The 14,854-nt window shown below is 39.9% G+C and overlaps 1 protein-coding gene across 13 annotated transcripts in view; it reads right to left on the bottom strand.

Annotated features, from left to right (window-relative positions):
- Positions 1-14,854, bottom strand: part of LOC107308667 (pituitary adenylate cyclase-activating polypeptide type I receptor) — a 119,962-nt gene that overhangs the window by 21,151 nt on the left and 83,957 nt on the right. For all 13 annotated transcript variants that reach the window (XM_032442794.1, XM_015852691.2, XM_015852695.2 and 10 more), the window contains 7 exons: positions 13,419-13,522; positions 12,812-12,909; positions 12,230-12,362; positions 10,264-10,417; positions 7,075-7,135; positions 2,935-3,004; positions 1,581-1,672 (listed from right to left, as the gene is read on the bottom strand). In XM_032442794.1, the coding sequence (XP_032298685.1) occupies positions 1,581-1,672; positions 2,935-3,004; positions 7,075-7,135; positions 10,264-10,417; positions 12,230-12,362; positions 12,812-12,909; positions 13,419-13,522 (712 nt within the window). The remainder of the gene's footprint in view (positions 1-1,580; positions 1,673-2,934; positions 3,005-7,074; positions 7,136-10,263; positions 10,418-12,229; positions 12,363-12,811; positions 12,910-13,418; positions 13,523-14,854) is intronic.

The following is a 14,854-nucleotide window of genomic DNA, read 5'->3' as shown; positions in this document are numbered from 1 at the left end:
ACTGGAAATATTCAATCTGTATTTTGCATATTTCAGTGATAATAAAATGAGCTTTAAACAGTCAGTAATATGAAACAGCAAAATAGAGCATGGAAAATGTTTATTTATGGATGACAGTCTAAAATGCTGCAGAGATTTCAATATGGTGACATAACCATTCCATGAGCTGTCCTTGTCCTCTTCTCCTCCCTTTTCAGAGGAGATGTATGCACAAATAACACGTATGCCTGGTGTATATCTGCATAGACTTATTCACTGCATTTCTGTGTGACACTTCTGTTGTTGGGTCTGTTTGGATAAACAACACTCCACTTCGTAACATGTACATAAATGCAAGATCGATTTACACGCACCCATTTATAAAGTTGCAAAAAAATATGAAAAAATAATGGCAGCGAATGAAACAGAAAATATGATGTTTTTTATCTTGGTATTAGTTGCTAACTATACACATAGGAAAAAATCTCAGTAAAACTCAGTCACCATATTGATCAAGAATGATAAGGATGTTTTATCACCTCATCAAATCGTGAGAGCCTGTGGCATGCTTTGCTCCATACGTGCATGATGTGCAGCAGATACCAAACATGCAGTCAGCGGGTCTTAATCATACAACCATAGAATTGCTCGGGCTGGAAAAGACCTTAAAGATCGAGTCCAACCACAACCTAACCATATTACCCTAACTCTAACAACCCTCCACTCAACGATATCCTTGAGCACCACATCCCAATGGATTTTAAGCACATTCAGAGATGATGACTCAGCCGCCTCCCTAGGAAGCCTATTCCAGTGCTTAATCAGTATAATCATTGCACATCTTGTGTGCTAATTACAACCAAACGTCTGGCGTCTGACCTCCCAGCAGCACACTACATGGGAAGTCTTCATGCAAACTAAAGGGAAAATATGCATGGCAGACAACATATTCACTACACTTTCTCCTGAGTTCTAATTCTCAATCCTATAATAAGGTGGAAGAAAAGGATATGAGCTTTAAAACAAGTTTCAATACAGATCTAATAATTGCAAGGGAAAGCTTTCAGGATTTCTTTTTCATTTTTAACCAATTCTAGGTGGGGAATTGTTTAGCTTAACTGGAATGGATTCAGTGTTACCAGAAACATGGACACGAGTGAAAGCAAACTTAGGAGATCTAAAATAGCGTTCAGACTAAAGGTCCTAAAATCTTTTCACCAAATCTCATTGCTTTCAGTACCATGCCTATGGAAAATATGAAGCACTAAAATCTGCCCTGTGAGTGTAATAATATTTATGCCTGGTCAGTATGTTAATTTATTGATGACTGATCTGTAAATTATAAGCAGTATTATTTAACCCAATATTTATGCTTTCTTCTATTTATTTATTTTTTCTTCAGTAAGCTCTTTTTACAAAGGATTAAAGCCAGTGTTAAAGTGTACTTTGGTGAACTTTGGATTTAAAAACTTCTAAATCAACCAAATAGATTGAGTGACTCTTTTAAAAATCAAATTAACTCTGATGTTTTTTTTTACTTTTTATTTTTTCCTATGTGTATATTAGAGATCTCAGCTGATTACTGTTTCATTTGTACTTACAAATAAATGCTGGATTCATTGCCTCCAATGTCAGGTGACTGGAGTTTCTGCACAAGTATCACAATGATGCCAATAAAAAGGACAAAGTTTATCTGGGGGGGGAAAAAAAGGACATTACGATGACCATGATTCACTTTTCAAGGACTGAGATGAGAGTTTCTGTCAGCCCTTCCTGGAAACTCCTGTAACTTCTGTTACTTTCTCTCCACTTGGCTCCATTTGTTCCACAATGAGATGACCTGTAATGTCTTTTTTCTTCATATCTTTTGTTCTTAAGCTCATCCCAAGTATCTCCTTTCTCATAGGTTCATGTTGTTGTAACTACAGTTTTTGAACTCCAAAGAGCAAAAACAATTTATTTTGACAATTCCAATTCAAATTTGATTGTCACCAACCAGCTTCTTAGGGCCAGAAGAAAACAGGAAATTTAAAGCTTTATGTTGTTTGGTTGAACATCTCTTTCAGAATAAGTTTCTACCTGCTTTTCTATATGAAGATTTCAAGTGCTTGGAGTCGCCCAATATTATTAGTTCAGTTACAGTGAATGTGTCTGAACGTTAATGTGCTTTAGATAGCTGTCCAAATTGTTAAAAGGTGAAGCACTGCACCTGATGTAGGCACCTGTCTAGTTATATTCCCATAACAGTCAGTGGAGACCTTGCTGACACTGACTCTGTAGTATGGAGAGGAACATAGCATGCCCAGATGTAGGCACCAATATCCAGTAAGCTAAACAACTCATTAGGTGCCATGAACCATATTTATTTGGTGCTCCATTTAGTTTACTATCTGGAGCAGCCCAAAGTTGTTTAAACATTCCTCCTCCTTCAGATGCAGAAGCTGGAGGTCAAATGGGGTAAATCAGAGGCAGCTCTGTTGTCCATACATGGGTATCTTGCACCATTTGAGTAAAACCAAAGGCTGACAATAGAACGTCTTGCGCAACGTCCACCACACTATTTCAGATCTAATATTACATGCAATAATTTACCTGCAAAGAAAATTGCATCCTACAAACCTACTTGTTTCCTAGCCGCTTCCCTCTAGTGTTACTTTAGATGTCCCAAAGAGCATGGTCCTTTCTCTGCTATCCCAAAGGATTCCTAAAAACAAATGCCCTAGATGCTGTAGGATCTGACATATGGCATTTGGTGCATTTGTTTGAGCAACATATGTGCATACAGCCTTTGACCACAGGCAACATCATTAAATTTGTCCTCATCTCCTTAGCATTATGTATTGTTCAAACCCAGCACAGCTAATGCAGCACAGCTTGTGAAGTCACTGCAAGAAATTGCATCAATTACTTTCCATTGCAAGCGCTGAGGAAGGGCCTCCTCCAAGTGCTACTTACCATGATTGACCCAACCACAGGACCCTTGATCACCCACCACAAGGCAGTGTTGTCATTCATGTCCCAGCAGCTGCAGTCAACGATGGCGGAATGGGGTGGGGAAAGAAGGAAATAAAAAAGATTAAGTTATAACAAGACGTGGAAGCAAATAAGCTTGCAGACATTTTTATGAGGGCAGAGAGTGGGATATTGGCTTTGTAGCTATATTCCTTTATTTATTTTCAAAGGTTTCATAGATTGTCCCTGTTAAATCATTCTTTTACAGCCTTTATCCAACTCATCTGAAACAGAGTAAACAATGCTGGGTTGTGGGTTTTTTTTCAGTTCCAGTTGTAAGAGGTTACAAAATAGTTCAGACATTTTGGAAAATGCCTCTGTGCTTATTCCTGTGTCCATTAGCCTTAAATTCTAACATTACCCATTTGGGCCAACATCTCTGTAGAGGGAGGTAAGAAGACAAGAACACAGGGTTAGCATACAGGAAAGGTCCAGGGTTAATGGACACAAATGTTCCTGACCCTGACCTGCGGTTTCTGACCAAGATGTACCAAGCGTTGGTCATATACACCACCAGGATTGATTTTCCAGTCATTGAGGTGCAAGTCCTACCAAGGAACAATGATTCATCTGAGAAGCTTCAAGCTGTGGGCAACAGTTGATGTCATCTCCTTTTTTAACCTGCTTGGAGTGAGTGCTCCCGATTCAAATGTCATTTCTACCTCAACATGGACAATCATCCTCCAGATTCACTGAAGGATTATGCTGAAGCTTATTCCACCTAGGTGCATTTGGATATTTACCTGTGGAGCAGATTAATTATAGGACCCACATATACATGGGTTAAACTGTATTTTAAAACTAGAAAAGCAATAATAATGAAATAAGAAATGTTATTTCCCCTGCCACATCACACCACCCCCACTACACCACTTTAAGACATTAAAATTTTGACTGTCAGTTAAAGAAACATATTTTATTTGTCTCTGCTTTGTTCCTCTCCTGTTTCCCTTTCTGGAAAACATAAAAACACAGAAAAATGCCTTTTTTGTACCTGCAGTTCTGAGAAGGATGGTTTCCTTCTCTCCCACTGGGACAACAGCCAGAAGTCCCAGCAGTGGTTGTCATGGTACACTTGTCAGGAGCCAAGTAACCATTTAAAATAAAACACTGCTGATCCTATGAGAGCTTAACACAACTTTTGTGTCATTCAAATGGTAGTCTGGTGGCATATGGGGGTGGGGGAAGAAAGCAAAAACCTGTACTTTAAACAAAACTATACACAGCTTTAAGCATGAGGCAGCAGAGCTCAAATTCCATCGTCCAAGTTAAAGAAATTCCATGGAGCTGAGCTATGTCGGGTTTAGAAGTTTCAGTTGAATTGATGAATGCAATTTCTATAGATTCTTATAAAACAAAGAGTAGGTACATGTAGAGATGTATGTAGAGATGGATTTTCAATGTGCACAAAATGACATACTTTTCTCTGTGCCCAAAGACTGTAAGATTAAAGGCTCCCTAAAATCTAAGGGACAGAGGGTTGAGATTTTCAAAGCAGCATTTCTGAGTTATCTCACTTTTGATGCCCCACTTAAGTATCTCAAAGGGGACCGGAGTTCAGAGGGAACCTACAGTCTGGAAATCAGTTTCTTTAAAGCTATCAACAGTTGCATTCCCTGGAATAAAAGTACCTAAATTCAGTAACTATTTTTGAAACTCCTTGTATATATTTCTAGGTCAGGCGGATTCTCCTCAAAAATCCCTCACTATTTGCAAATCTCAGCCTCTCCAGGATGCATATTAATGCAACCAGAAAGTTTTTAGCAAGTCAAACAATTCTGGAAGAATCTGGGCAAATTCTGATACTCTGTTCGTATAAACAGACATTAACATATGCCAATTTGTCTCAGTAGAAATGTGGAATTACAGTGGCTGGACTCAGTTGTTTTTATTTCAGTCATCTGTTGAAGACATCTCCAGTCCAACTGAGTAGCTCAGACTCCAGCTGAGACAAGGAGGCACTTGGAGGGTGGGTATTTTTTCTTCTTTTCCACTGCTGTGTTTTAAATGAGTACTCTATAGTGAAATATTTTCTCTTTGGAATGCCTTTCTTCTCTAGATAGACTCTTCTATGGGATGTCTACATGGCAAACTAAGTTATCAATGTCTACGTTGTAGATGTCAACAGTGAACATGATCACGCTCACACAAGGGCTTTATTAAAGAAATTTTTGGTCCAGCCCATGTGACATCTATAAGATGGATGTGGTGGAAAAAAACCCCATCATCTGATAAGAATCATCACAAGGAAATTTTCATTACTAATGCATTGCTACAGTGAAGATCAGGCACAGAGAACTGTTTTTCAGGATGGATGGCAGAAAGAGAGACAGTGAGATGAGAGAGGGACGTGGTTTCCATTTGGAAAGGCTAGAATCTCATCTCTGTTACATCTCAGGCGTACATCTGGAATGACTCCATTTAATTCAGTAGCACTGCATCTGGATAAACAGACAGTTGCATTTATCTCCACAGACTTGATGCTTACAATGATGTGAATCACAAGCTGAAATCAAGGGAGCTCTGCCAGTTACATAAGGAGCAAGCAGGAGGAAACTCAGCCTGTATTTCAGCCTGTGCCTTTGTCACTGTTCTTTCCCAGCTCACTAATTTCTGCAATGTTTTCAGGCTCGTGCTGGCTTTTCCCCCTCCTCCAGAACAATGCTTGCTGATTTTTAAGAAGTAACCACTGAGACGCTCAGCTAGAATCTGACTCAATGTGCTGCATGCTAAACAGCTTCTGTAACTAAGTGGGAAGGGTGTTTTTTTTCTCTTTTTCTTCATTTCCATATGTGAGACATTCCCCCTATATGCAAAACACATATTGAGCTCTGAAGGAAATTAATGCATCTAGGATCTCTGTTGTAATCATAATGACACAGTAGGGGTTTCTGGCTTGTTTTTCAAGGAAATAAACAATTTAATTAGTCCTGATGTCAAAAGAGAACACTGGACAAAGCAATGGTATCCCCCTGTGGAGGAAGCACCTTATGTGTTTTCCAAAAAGAGCAAGAGAGGACCAGGGTGAAAGCAACGTGGCAGAATAGCGAGCGTTGTTTAAATTTTGGTTCCAAGTATCTCTAATAAAAGGAGAACTTCAAATACAAGCCTAAATCTATTCCAAATGGGACCTGGGTATGTAATTACATCATTCCCATAGATCAAGGACCATGACTGGATTTTCCAGGTGTTGCTCAAAATTCCTCACTCTCCAGCATTTTTCCTACAGTGTGACCATTTTCAAACACAGCTGTCACAAAAAGAAACATGGATCCTTTGGTATTTTTAGTGTGCACACCTTCCTATCACAAATGCCCGTTGCTCTGTCATACCAGTCAGTCTAATGGTTACATGGATGACAAGACCATCTCTGTGAGCAGATCTTCTTTTGGGCTCCTTAGCAAAGAATCTTTGTAGAAAACCATTTTCCCTAGTCCTATCACTATATTTCCCTATGAAAAGTCACCTCCTGTAGGACTCTTCAGGTACTGGAAACTCTCCTCGGAGCCTTCTCTTATCCAGGTTGAACAGCCCCAGCTCCCCTCACCCTATCCCTGCAGGAGAGGTGCTCCAGCCCTCTGATAATCTTTGTGACCCTCCTCTGGACCTGCTCTTACAGCTTCATGTCCTTCTTGTTTTGGGGACTCCAGAACTGGACACAGTACTCCAGGTGGGGTCTCATGAGAGCAGAGGGGCAGAATCACCTCCCTCAACCTGCTGGTCACATTTCAACCTGGCATACAGTTGACTTTCTGGGGTGCAAGCACACACTTACAGCTCATGTTGAACTTTACATCAACAGACACTCCCAAATCCTTCTCCTAAGGGCTGTTCTCAACCTGTATCTGTGATTGGGATTGCTCTGACCAAAATGCAGGACCCTGCAGCTGGCCTTGTTAAACTTCACAAGGTCAGCATGGGCCCATCTCTCCAACCTGTCCAGGTCCCTCTGGATGGCATCCCTTCCCTCTAGCATATCAACAGCACCACTCAGCTTTTATTGTGTGTGTGTACTTTGATCACTAGACATCCATTTCCCCTTTGTCCCTGTCCTGAAATGCATTGTCACACCATGATACATACCCAGTATCATCAAAGTGAAGCCTCAGCACTGCCCAGACAGTGACACAAATTGTCGGGGTGCCTGCAGAAGACAAGACAGTGAAGTCATTAGGAGCCCAGAAACAGCCAGTACTCACAGAGCACCTCTTAGTAGCTGCTCCACTAAGGTTTTATTCCCTGAGATCACTCATGCACCAAACAACACAACCCACTGCAGTCATTCAGAGCTCTAGAAACATCTGCCCCAGAGGACAGGTGAGCCTTGAAAGTTGGTAACAGGAAAGACTAATGTTGTTTCAGATCATTATCGCTTCAGGCTCATGTCTTGCATTTTGATGCTTCAACAATTACATGTAGCCTGTGCAAAACAAAAGCAGAGACATCAGCTTCTGTGTCTAGAGCTCCTGTAATCCTGCAATGATTGCAGAGCAGCAGATGCTGCAATTGTATTACTGTATTCTTCATATTCTTGTGTGCTGTTGTTGTAAATGAGTGGCGTATGTTGCATTTTCCCTGTTATTATAAATAAAGAGATGTCTGCTTTACTTTCAGTGGGAATCAGTAGAGGGTAGTTTTCCCTTATTCACAGGAAATTTATTCTTTTTTCTACCTGAATAAGAATAAAGAAAAAACTAAGAACAAACAATACAAAACAAACAAAACACCAAAGCAAAACAAACCCAAACCTTGAGAACCAGAACATTTTCTTTCTACTTCTGAGATTTCTCTCGTCTTTAAAAAATACATTAAAATACAAATTAACCCAAAAATCCAGTGAGGAGCCTGGATTCATTTTCCCATCTGAAAGGACAAAGTCTGTGTTTATTCAGTGGAAATATTTTAAATAGTGAATGTTTTCTTGCAGGAAAACCCTGCGTGAATTGTTTCTGTCTTTTATGGCAAAAGAAAATCGTTGACTGGAAAAATGTCTGCATCTACTGAGGTACTGCTGGAAGGTGGTCATTTATTGAGGTACCACTGGAAAGTGGTCATTTATTGAGGTGCTGCTGGAAAGATAAAGAGCCAATAAGCAAATTCAACAAAAAGACCTTGGTAATTCCAGCACACAGCAGTGAAAGAGGCTGCCGTGAGTTGACAGGAACAATTATGCTTTATACATTTTGCAAAGCTGCATTGATGTCACATTAATTAGTCGTTCAGCTGGATCCGCCTAAGCAAGCCTTTGTCGAATCTCATATTCCCATTCTCAGACATAAGAATATCCCTGTTAGACCTCAGTGACAGATGAAGCCTTCCTTCTGTCACAAAGTGTACACAGAAATATTTGAAAAGAAAATGATGAGAAAAAATGAAATGATAGGCTTTGGATTGAAGAAATCATGCATGTTGTAATTTAAATTGATGCCTGCTTTTCTCACATGAGAATACCTGGAAAACATTAAGGTCTTTGTGCATCATAGTAATACAAAAATTCTTTAAATATCAAGTACGAGCCTGACATGCCACAAAATGCATAACTATTTGCCCTACAGGCATTTTGTTGGTAGAAATTGATTTCCAAGTCTAAAGATGGACAGGACAGCAGAATTAGACTCAAAGTCTCAAAAAAATATACTTTAAAAAAACATATTTGAGACTTTGAACTATCTGCTATATGAATATACATGCACTCACTTTTCTTTAATCCAAGAGACATATAGAGAGTCATCACAACCTTTTCATCTTCTGAGTAATATCTGAAAACAGAGAAACTCAAAGGGCTGCAGGAAAGAGCTGTTCTTGCTGACTGCATTTCTGCCTTCGATAAGGAGCAGACATTAGGAGAGATCTCTGGAGAAATCTTCTGTCTGTCCAGACCTCTCCATCCAGCAAACTATCCAGTGTGCTTACCAGCACCTTGCATATTTAAGAGGGCAAAACTGGATCAATGCAACTGTATGTAGTTCTCATTAATTACACATGGACACTAACATGCTCAGCACATTTTGAGAAACAGATAATCATCCAGATGCTGCAAAATGCTGAGCTGCTGCCTATTGCTGCTTCAGTGCAACCATTTTCCTAGCAGCTATAAGCCAGGGGGGCCTTTGTTTCACCCTACAAGGGTTCAAAACATGAATCCAGAGTCTGGGAGAGCTTCTGTTCTTGCAGAGCACCAATTACTCTTTCTGTGTCTGTGAAGCCATTACCCAACTTGAAATATTCAGGAAATAACAAAATACTGTACTTGAAAATAATAAGACAGCCCATGTTGGGAGGTTCTCTTAGTATTATTAATGGACGCCATTTGATACTGCTTTGAATATGAAGTGGTATCCATAAACTGAACAGCTATATCTTAGTTACAGCATTCAACTCAAGTGCAAATTTTGAGGCTGCATGAAAGAATGAGTCCATCTGGGTAGCTCTTTTTTACAGACCATGATTTTTCTTGTCAGTTAATACACTGCGTTGCAATATCCCCATATCCAGATGCACTGACAGACAAGAAATTTGTGCAGACTCAGCTAAAGAAACTCAACCACTGATATGCATCTGCTTTGCAAAGATGTACATTTTCTTTTCTAATTATCATATTTTCATGTATTCATCCCCAAATTCTCTAGGAGAACAACCTTATATTTCATCAGTAGCATAATTAAACATCTGTGCAGAGCACAAAGGGAACTTTGAAAACCTTTCATCAATAGTTTCCCAGCCCTGACGTTGCTATTTTTGATTATACTTTCTTCTCCATCCCTTTGCTCCCTTTGCAGGGAATCTCTGCCAGGAGTTGGGAATTTCTGGGTAGGCTCAGTTGCCTCAAGAATTAAAAACCAATGACAACATCAACCAAACAACAAAAAAAAGTACTGCAAGTTTCCATTTGCCACCCAGGGCATATGTGGGTACCCTTTGAATATGCTTTCAGTTTCTCTGTTGGGTGGGAGAAAGGCATGAAGGAAGCCTTAGAGAATGGACAAGACTTAATATTTCAGCCTTGATTAAGCTGGAGAACTTAGGTATTAAGGTCATATCTTGCAGAAGGCAGTTCTGAACTGTGGACTAGACATCTGCAAGTGATGTGGTGTCCTTCAGGTTTCAATTCAAGTCTATCTAAATAAGCACAGCACAGCTTGGCCTGCAGGGGTGCTTCTAAAGAAAGACTTAACCTGCACTTTGGATCTGCATATGGGAATATTAGATGGTTCATTTACATGCCTGACTTCAGGATAAAGAGATACAGTATACACAAGGAATATCACCTACCCCAGCCAATAATGGTGTACCAGTAGAAATACCTCCTCTCTGGGAAAAAGGTTTCTACCAATAATGTGAAAAGGTATAATCCCTCAATGAAAAGCCAGAAGTAGTTGGACATGACACAGTAGTGAAAAAACACCATCACTGCTTTGCATTCCACCTGCAGAGAACCAAGGAAATAAATAAAGAAATAAGTTACTTTCATGCTGTTTTGCTTGAGATTAGCAGAGAAAATGCTTTCAACCTCTCCAAATCCGTTAGCAGAAAAGAATGCAGCTGGAACTATTATTACACACTTTTAACAGTAAAGTTTTAAAATCATGAAAGGAATGTCAAGGGCCACTTAAGAGGTAAAAGCTGTGAAGGGTAAGTGGCCAATTTTACCTGCAGGAGGTGGCCAGCAGACAGCCTGAGAATGTCTTGCATTAGTTGGGAGTTTGTGTTGGCAATGGACCTTAATTGCCAGATCAGAGCTCCCTCCTAAGTGTTAAGTGCAGACAAGAAAAGTTGTGCAATAAGGAACCAAAGGAAGGCGGTGAAATGGGAGGTGGATTGTGGGAAGCCCTGAGCAGGATCAGGATGGATGCATCTTCCTGTGTGCACACCAGACAACTTCACTTTCTGGCATGGTCATTTAGGGGAAGATAATGAAAGTGTTCATGTAAGAGTAAGGAAAACAGAGCAGTTTGCTGTGCAAAATGATAGAAACTTTCATTCATTTACTAGGGGAAAAAAAGATAATGGACAAAGGAAAGGGGAAAAAAATGTCAGGGCCTTAAGTGGAAAATGAGCTGTACACCCTGACTCTGTGAGAGCAGGACACTCTTACCTTGACAGTGTTTCATTTCAGTGAGACACCATTAGACTTACCAAAGTGTGTTTTCAATACATCACAGCAAAATTAGTATATAAACTGGGAGCTCCCGTCTGGAACACTGGGAGGCTGTCAGTTCAGACTGGTTCCAAACTGCCATCCCATCCCATCCCATCCTCTGGGGCAAATCTGAGACCATTATGTCCAGACTAGAAAAACATGAGTTGCTTTACAGAAGCTCTACCAGTTTGTGCCAGCTGAAGATGTGGCCATTAAAGATCTCATTATAAGATGTTTTATACTTGGAGTGTGTTAGGACAAAGAAGCAGATGGTGTTTTTAAAAGAGAGTTATGAACAAAGTGATGATCTGATATGGTTTCAGATTTTACACAGAGAAGAATTTGAAGCAGAAACTATTTTTAATGATGAAGAACAGGCTAAGAAACTACACAGGTGTGATATTCTTGTGGAAATGACTCAGAGAGAATTTGTATTATAAGTGGGTGGATGAAGGACATATCAGTTTGGGAACTCAGTGTAATTCCAACATCACAACACCAGATGAATTTGTTTGTCAAAGCAAATATTACCCTTACATGTGAACGGATACTAGATTCATGTAATATACAGCTAAGTGCATTGGTGAAAGAGATTGCTCTCTATGAAACCACTCATTGAACTCCCCTTCAGAGACAAATACATGGCTAATATTAACAATTTTAATACTAACATTAACATTAGTATTAATTTCAGGGCTACTTTCTTGTGTCTGGATGTTCACATGCCTTACAGGTGACTCTTCCCAACATCCAGAGCAAATAAGGCTCTGGAGAAAATCCAGTCCCCAGATGAAGAAAACCATCTCTGCTCCCTTCCCATTTCTCACTACGTAGATTCATGGCCAGGAGAAACAAACCAAAGTCAGAAAATGAAACTTGTAGATTTGTGCTAATGCACAGCACTGTTTACATGGGACTATCCTATTCACAGTTTTATTGTGAACTGGGAAGGAAGTTTGCCACCAATTACATTCCCTCCCAATAGCTCCTCAGACTCTGATACTCAACAGACTGCTGCCTGCCTCACCATTTTTTGGTTATTCCATACTGGGAAAAAAAGAAAATAAGGGAAAAGGGTTTGATTTTGGTCTTACTTACAGTGGAGATAAAACAGTGGTTGCCATCTTGCTCAGCATAAAGAACCCCATCTTTAATGAATACTGATATTGCACGTAGGATGAATGAAACAAAGAGGTTCATGTGGATAAAGTTCCGAGTGCAGTGAAGCTTCCTAGAGAGGAAGGAATAAAAGAGAAGAAAATTCATGGTGGGAAATATATATATATGTATCTTCTTTTCTTTTTGTGGACACAGCACATAGGCCTGTCTATACCTACAGTCAGAACTGTAAGTACCTGGTTACTAAGAGACATCTGTAGGGCAGGAGAGTGGATAACAGTAACCCTAAATACAACCAAGAGGAGGATTTTCCTGCAAAACCATGCAAATTAGCATAAAATAGAGCCAGCCCAATGCAGAGAGTTGCTGCAACAGCATCTATAGTCTACTGAAATATGACCACCATAGTGGATCCAACAGGGGGAACAACCTGACTGAAGGGCTGCTTCCTACTTATCATATAACCTGTGAGATAAAAGCTTAAGTGTTGTTTGGAGCTGATGGGGTCCAGGTGTTTTCAGCAGTGGCTGAGCCACTGGCACTGCTCATGTTGCAACTCACCTGAAACGACACAGGATCACCATAGCAGTGGTGAGGGAAACGAGAGATGTGCTGTATCCAACTGTGTACAGCGCCTTCACGGATAGATAGTAGTAATCCTTGGAAGACAAACATCACAATGTTAAATGGCTCAGCTACAGTCACCTCATCCTCACTGTGTCAACATGCAGAGGGAAGCACCAGCAGCATCTACTTCTCAGTGGATATTTCTCAGTCTGGTGGCTCAATGTGTGTTAGAGCAATACTTCATGTTTGGCACACTCTTGGGTCTGAACACCATGAAGTTTATGTGTCAGTGAGCCAGCAAAAAATGTCTATAGTTCTGAGACCACTATGTGTACCAGCAGAAAAAACCTCTAGTTTGCTAAGGGATTCTTTAGTCAGTAGAGGATGAAATGGGGCTAACTCATGCTTCTAAACATTACAAGCTGTATCAACAGCAAACATTCATATTCCGAAAACATAAACTGAGCTAAGAAGGATATGAGTATTATTTCTCAGGTATTTATGCCCAGAAATATCTGATAATCAGAACATGACCAGAAGCTGGACAAAGGGCAGTTGCTCCCATCTCCCACTTCTTTTAAATTATAAGAATTACACCCACCTGGTTGTCTGACTCTGTTTCATTTTCATCAAAGCCACAGGCATCGTAATAATGAGGAAAAGGTTCAGACCAGCCATCTTCAGTGCAATTTCTGCTGATGTCCCCTATGCCAAGTGCAACAGGTACAATTGGGAACATCACACTTCAGAAGCAAACCCAAGGACGTACCCACTATCTCCTTGAGACAACTCCACAGTACCAGTGGGAGTACTATCAGAGAATCCACAGAAGGCTTTAACAAAGCCTTTAAACAGCCCCTACAGTCAGATATCCCACCCACATATCTCCAGCCTTGGCTCTACTCTGAGGGACCTGTTGATTTACAGGAAAACAGAGGATGGAGTGGGAACTTCTTCCCTGTCACTACCACTAGTCCATGATTCTATGACTCTACTATTCTGACAGCAAGAAGTTCATTTAGATCTCTTCATTTAGAAGCCCACTGTGGCTTTGCTTGGAAATTAACCCCTTCAGATTTTCCTCTTCTTATTATTCATGCCAATAATAGTTTATGGCCTTGTTCTAAAAGGTGTGTTTGCTAGTGTGTTTCTCTCATTTTCCCCTGTTTGACTAATCCCATTTAATGAGTAGCTACTAAATGGCTTTCACCCGTACTGCCAAAATGCTTCAAACTGCATTGGAAGCAAGAGCTGGCTGTAGAAGAGGAAAGCATCTCCCAATACTTTCTTTGATACCAAGATGGGATGTCACCTCATTCACTGCACTCTGCAAGCACAATTACTTTAGTCAGAGCTCAGTGATCAGGTAAAAAACTTAAGAGCTGGGCTGCTGGCTGCACTTATTTCTCTCTAGAATAAAACAACAGTTTTCATTTATTCAGCTATTATTTCTTTCTTATTGTTATTACTATTATTTTTTAGTTTAAGCAGGACTATGATGTGAATTGATGGAAATGACAAACTTTTTTGTTTCTTCATTTGTTTTTTTTTTTTTAATGCCAAGATTATGCCATTTTACATAGAACAATTTACTCAGTTAGCTTATGACACTAACAGTGACCTTCTTTTTAGAGAACGTTTGCCATCCACGTGGCAGAATACGCTGATTTAATCGCCGCAATCGTTTTACATTGTATTACCTGGCAAATTTTGGTAAATTAATCCTTCACATTCATCTCCAGTTCTTCACGGAGAATAACCACTGAATCACGGTGTTGAGTTTCCTCAACACTGCTTAGTGAAACTATTGTTCAGCAGGTAGGTATAATTTATACCAATTTTCTCACTAGATCACAAGACTCAATAGTGGATGAATATATTTTCATAAATCTAAGCTCAAGAAAATGTGTCACCATCATTACAACTGATTAGAAAATAACACCTAGAACTGATTAGAAAATAATACCTAAGTGGCAGGAACGAAAGCTTGGAGCATCCTTTTTTAAGAGAGCTAAAATAAAAGGAAGATTCCATGGC

The sequence above is a fragment of the Coturnix japonica genome, chromosome 2, assembly GCF_001577835.2.
Source record: "Coturnix japonica isolate 7356 chromosome 2, Coturnix japonica 2.1, whole genome shotgun sequence".
Taxonomy (NCBI): domain Eukaryota; kingdom Metazoa; phylum Chordata; class Aves; order Galliformes; family Phasianidae; genus Coturnix; species Coturnix japonica.
This window is presented reverse-complemented; position numbering and strand designations above follow the sequence as displayed.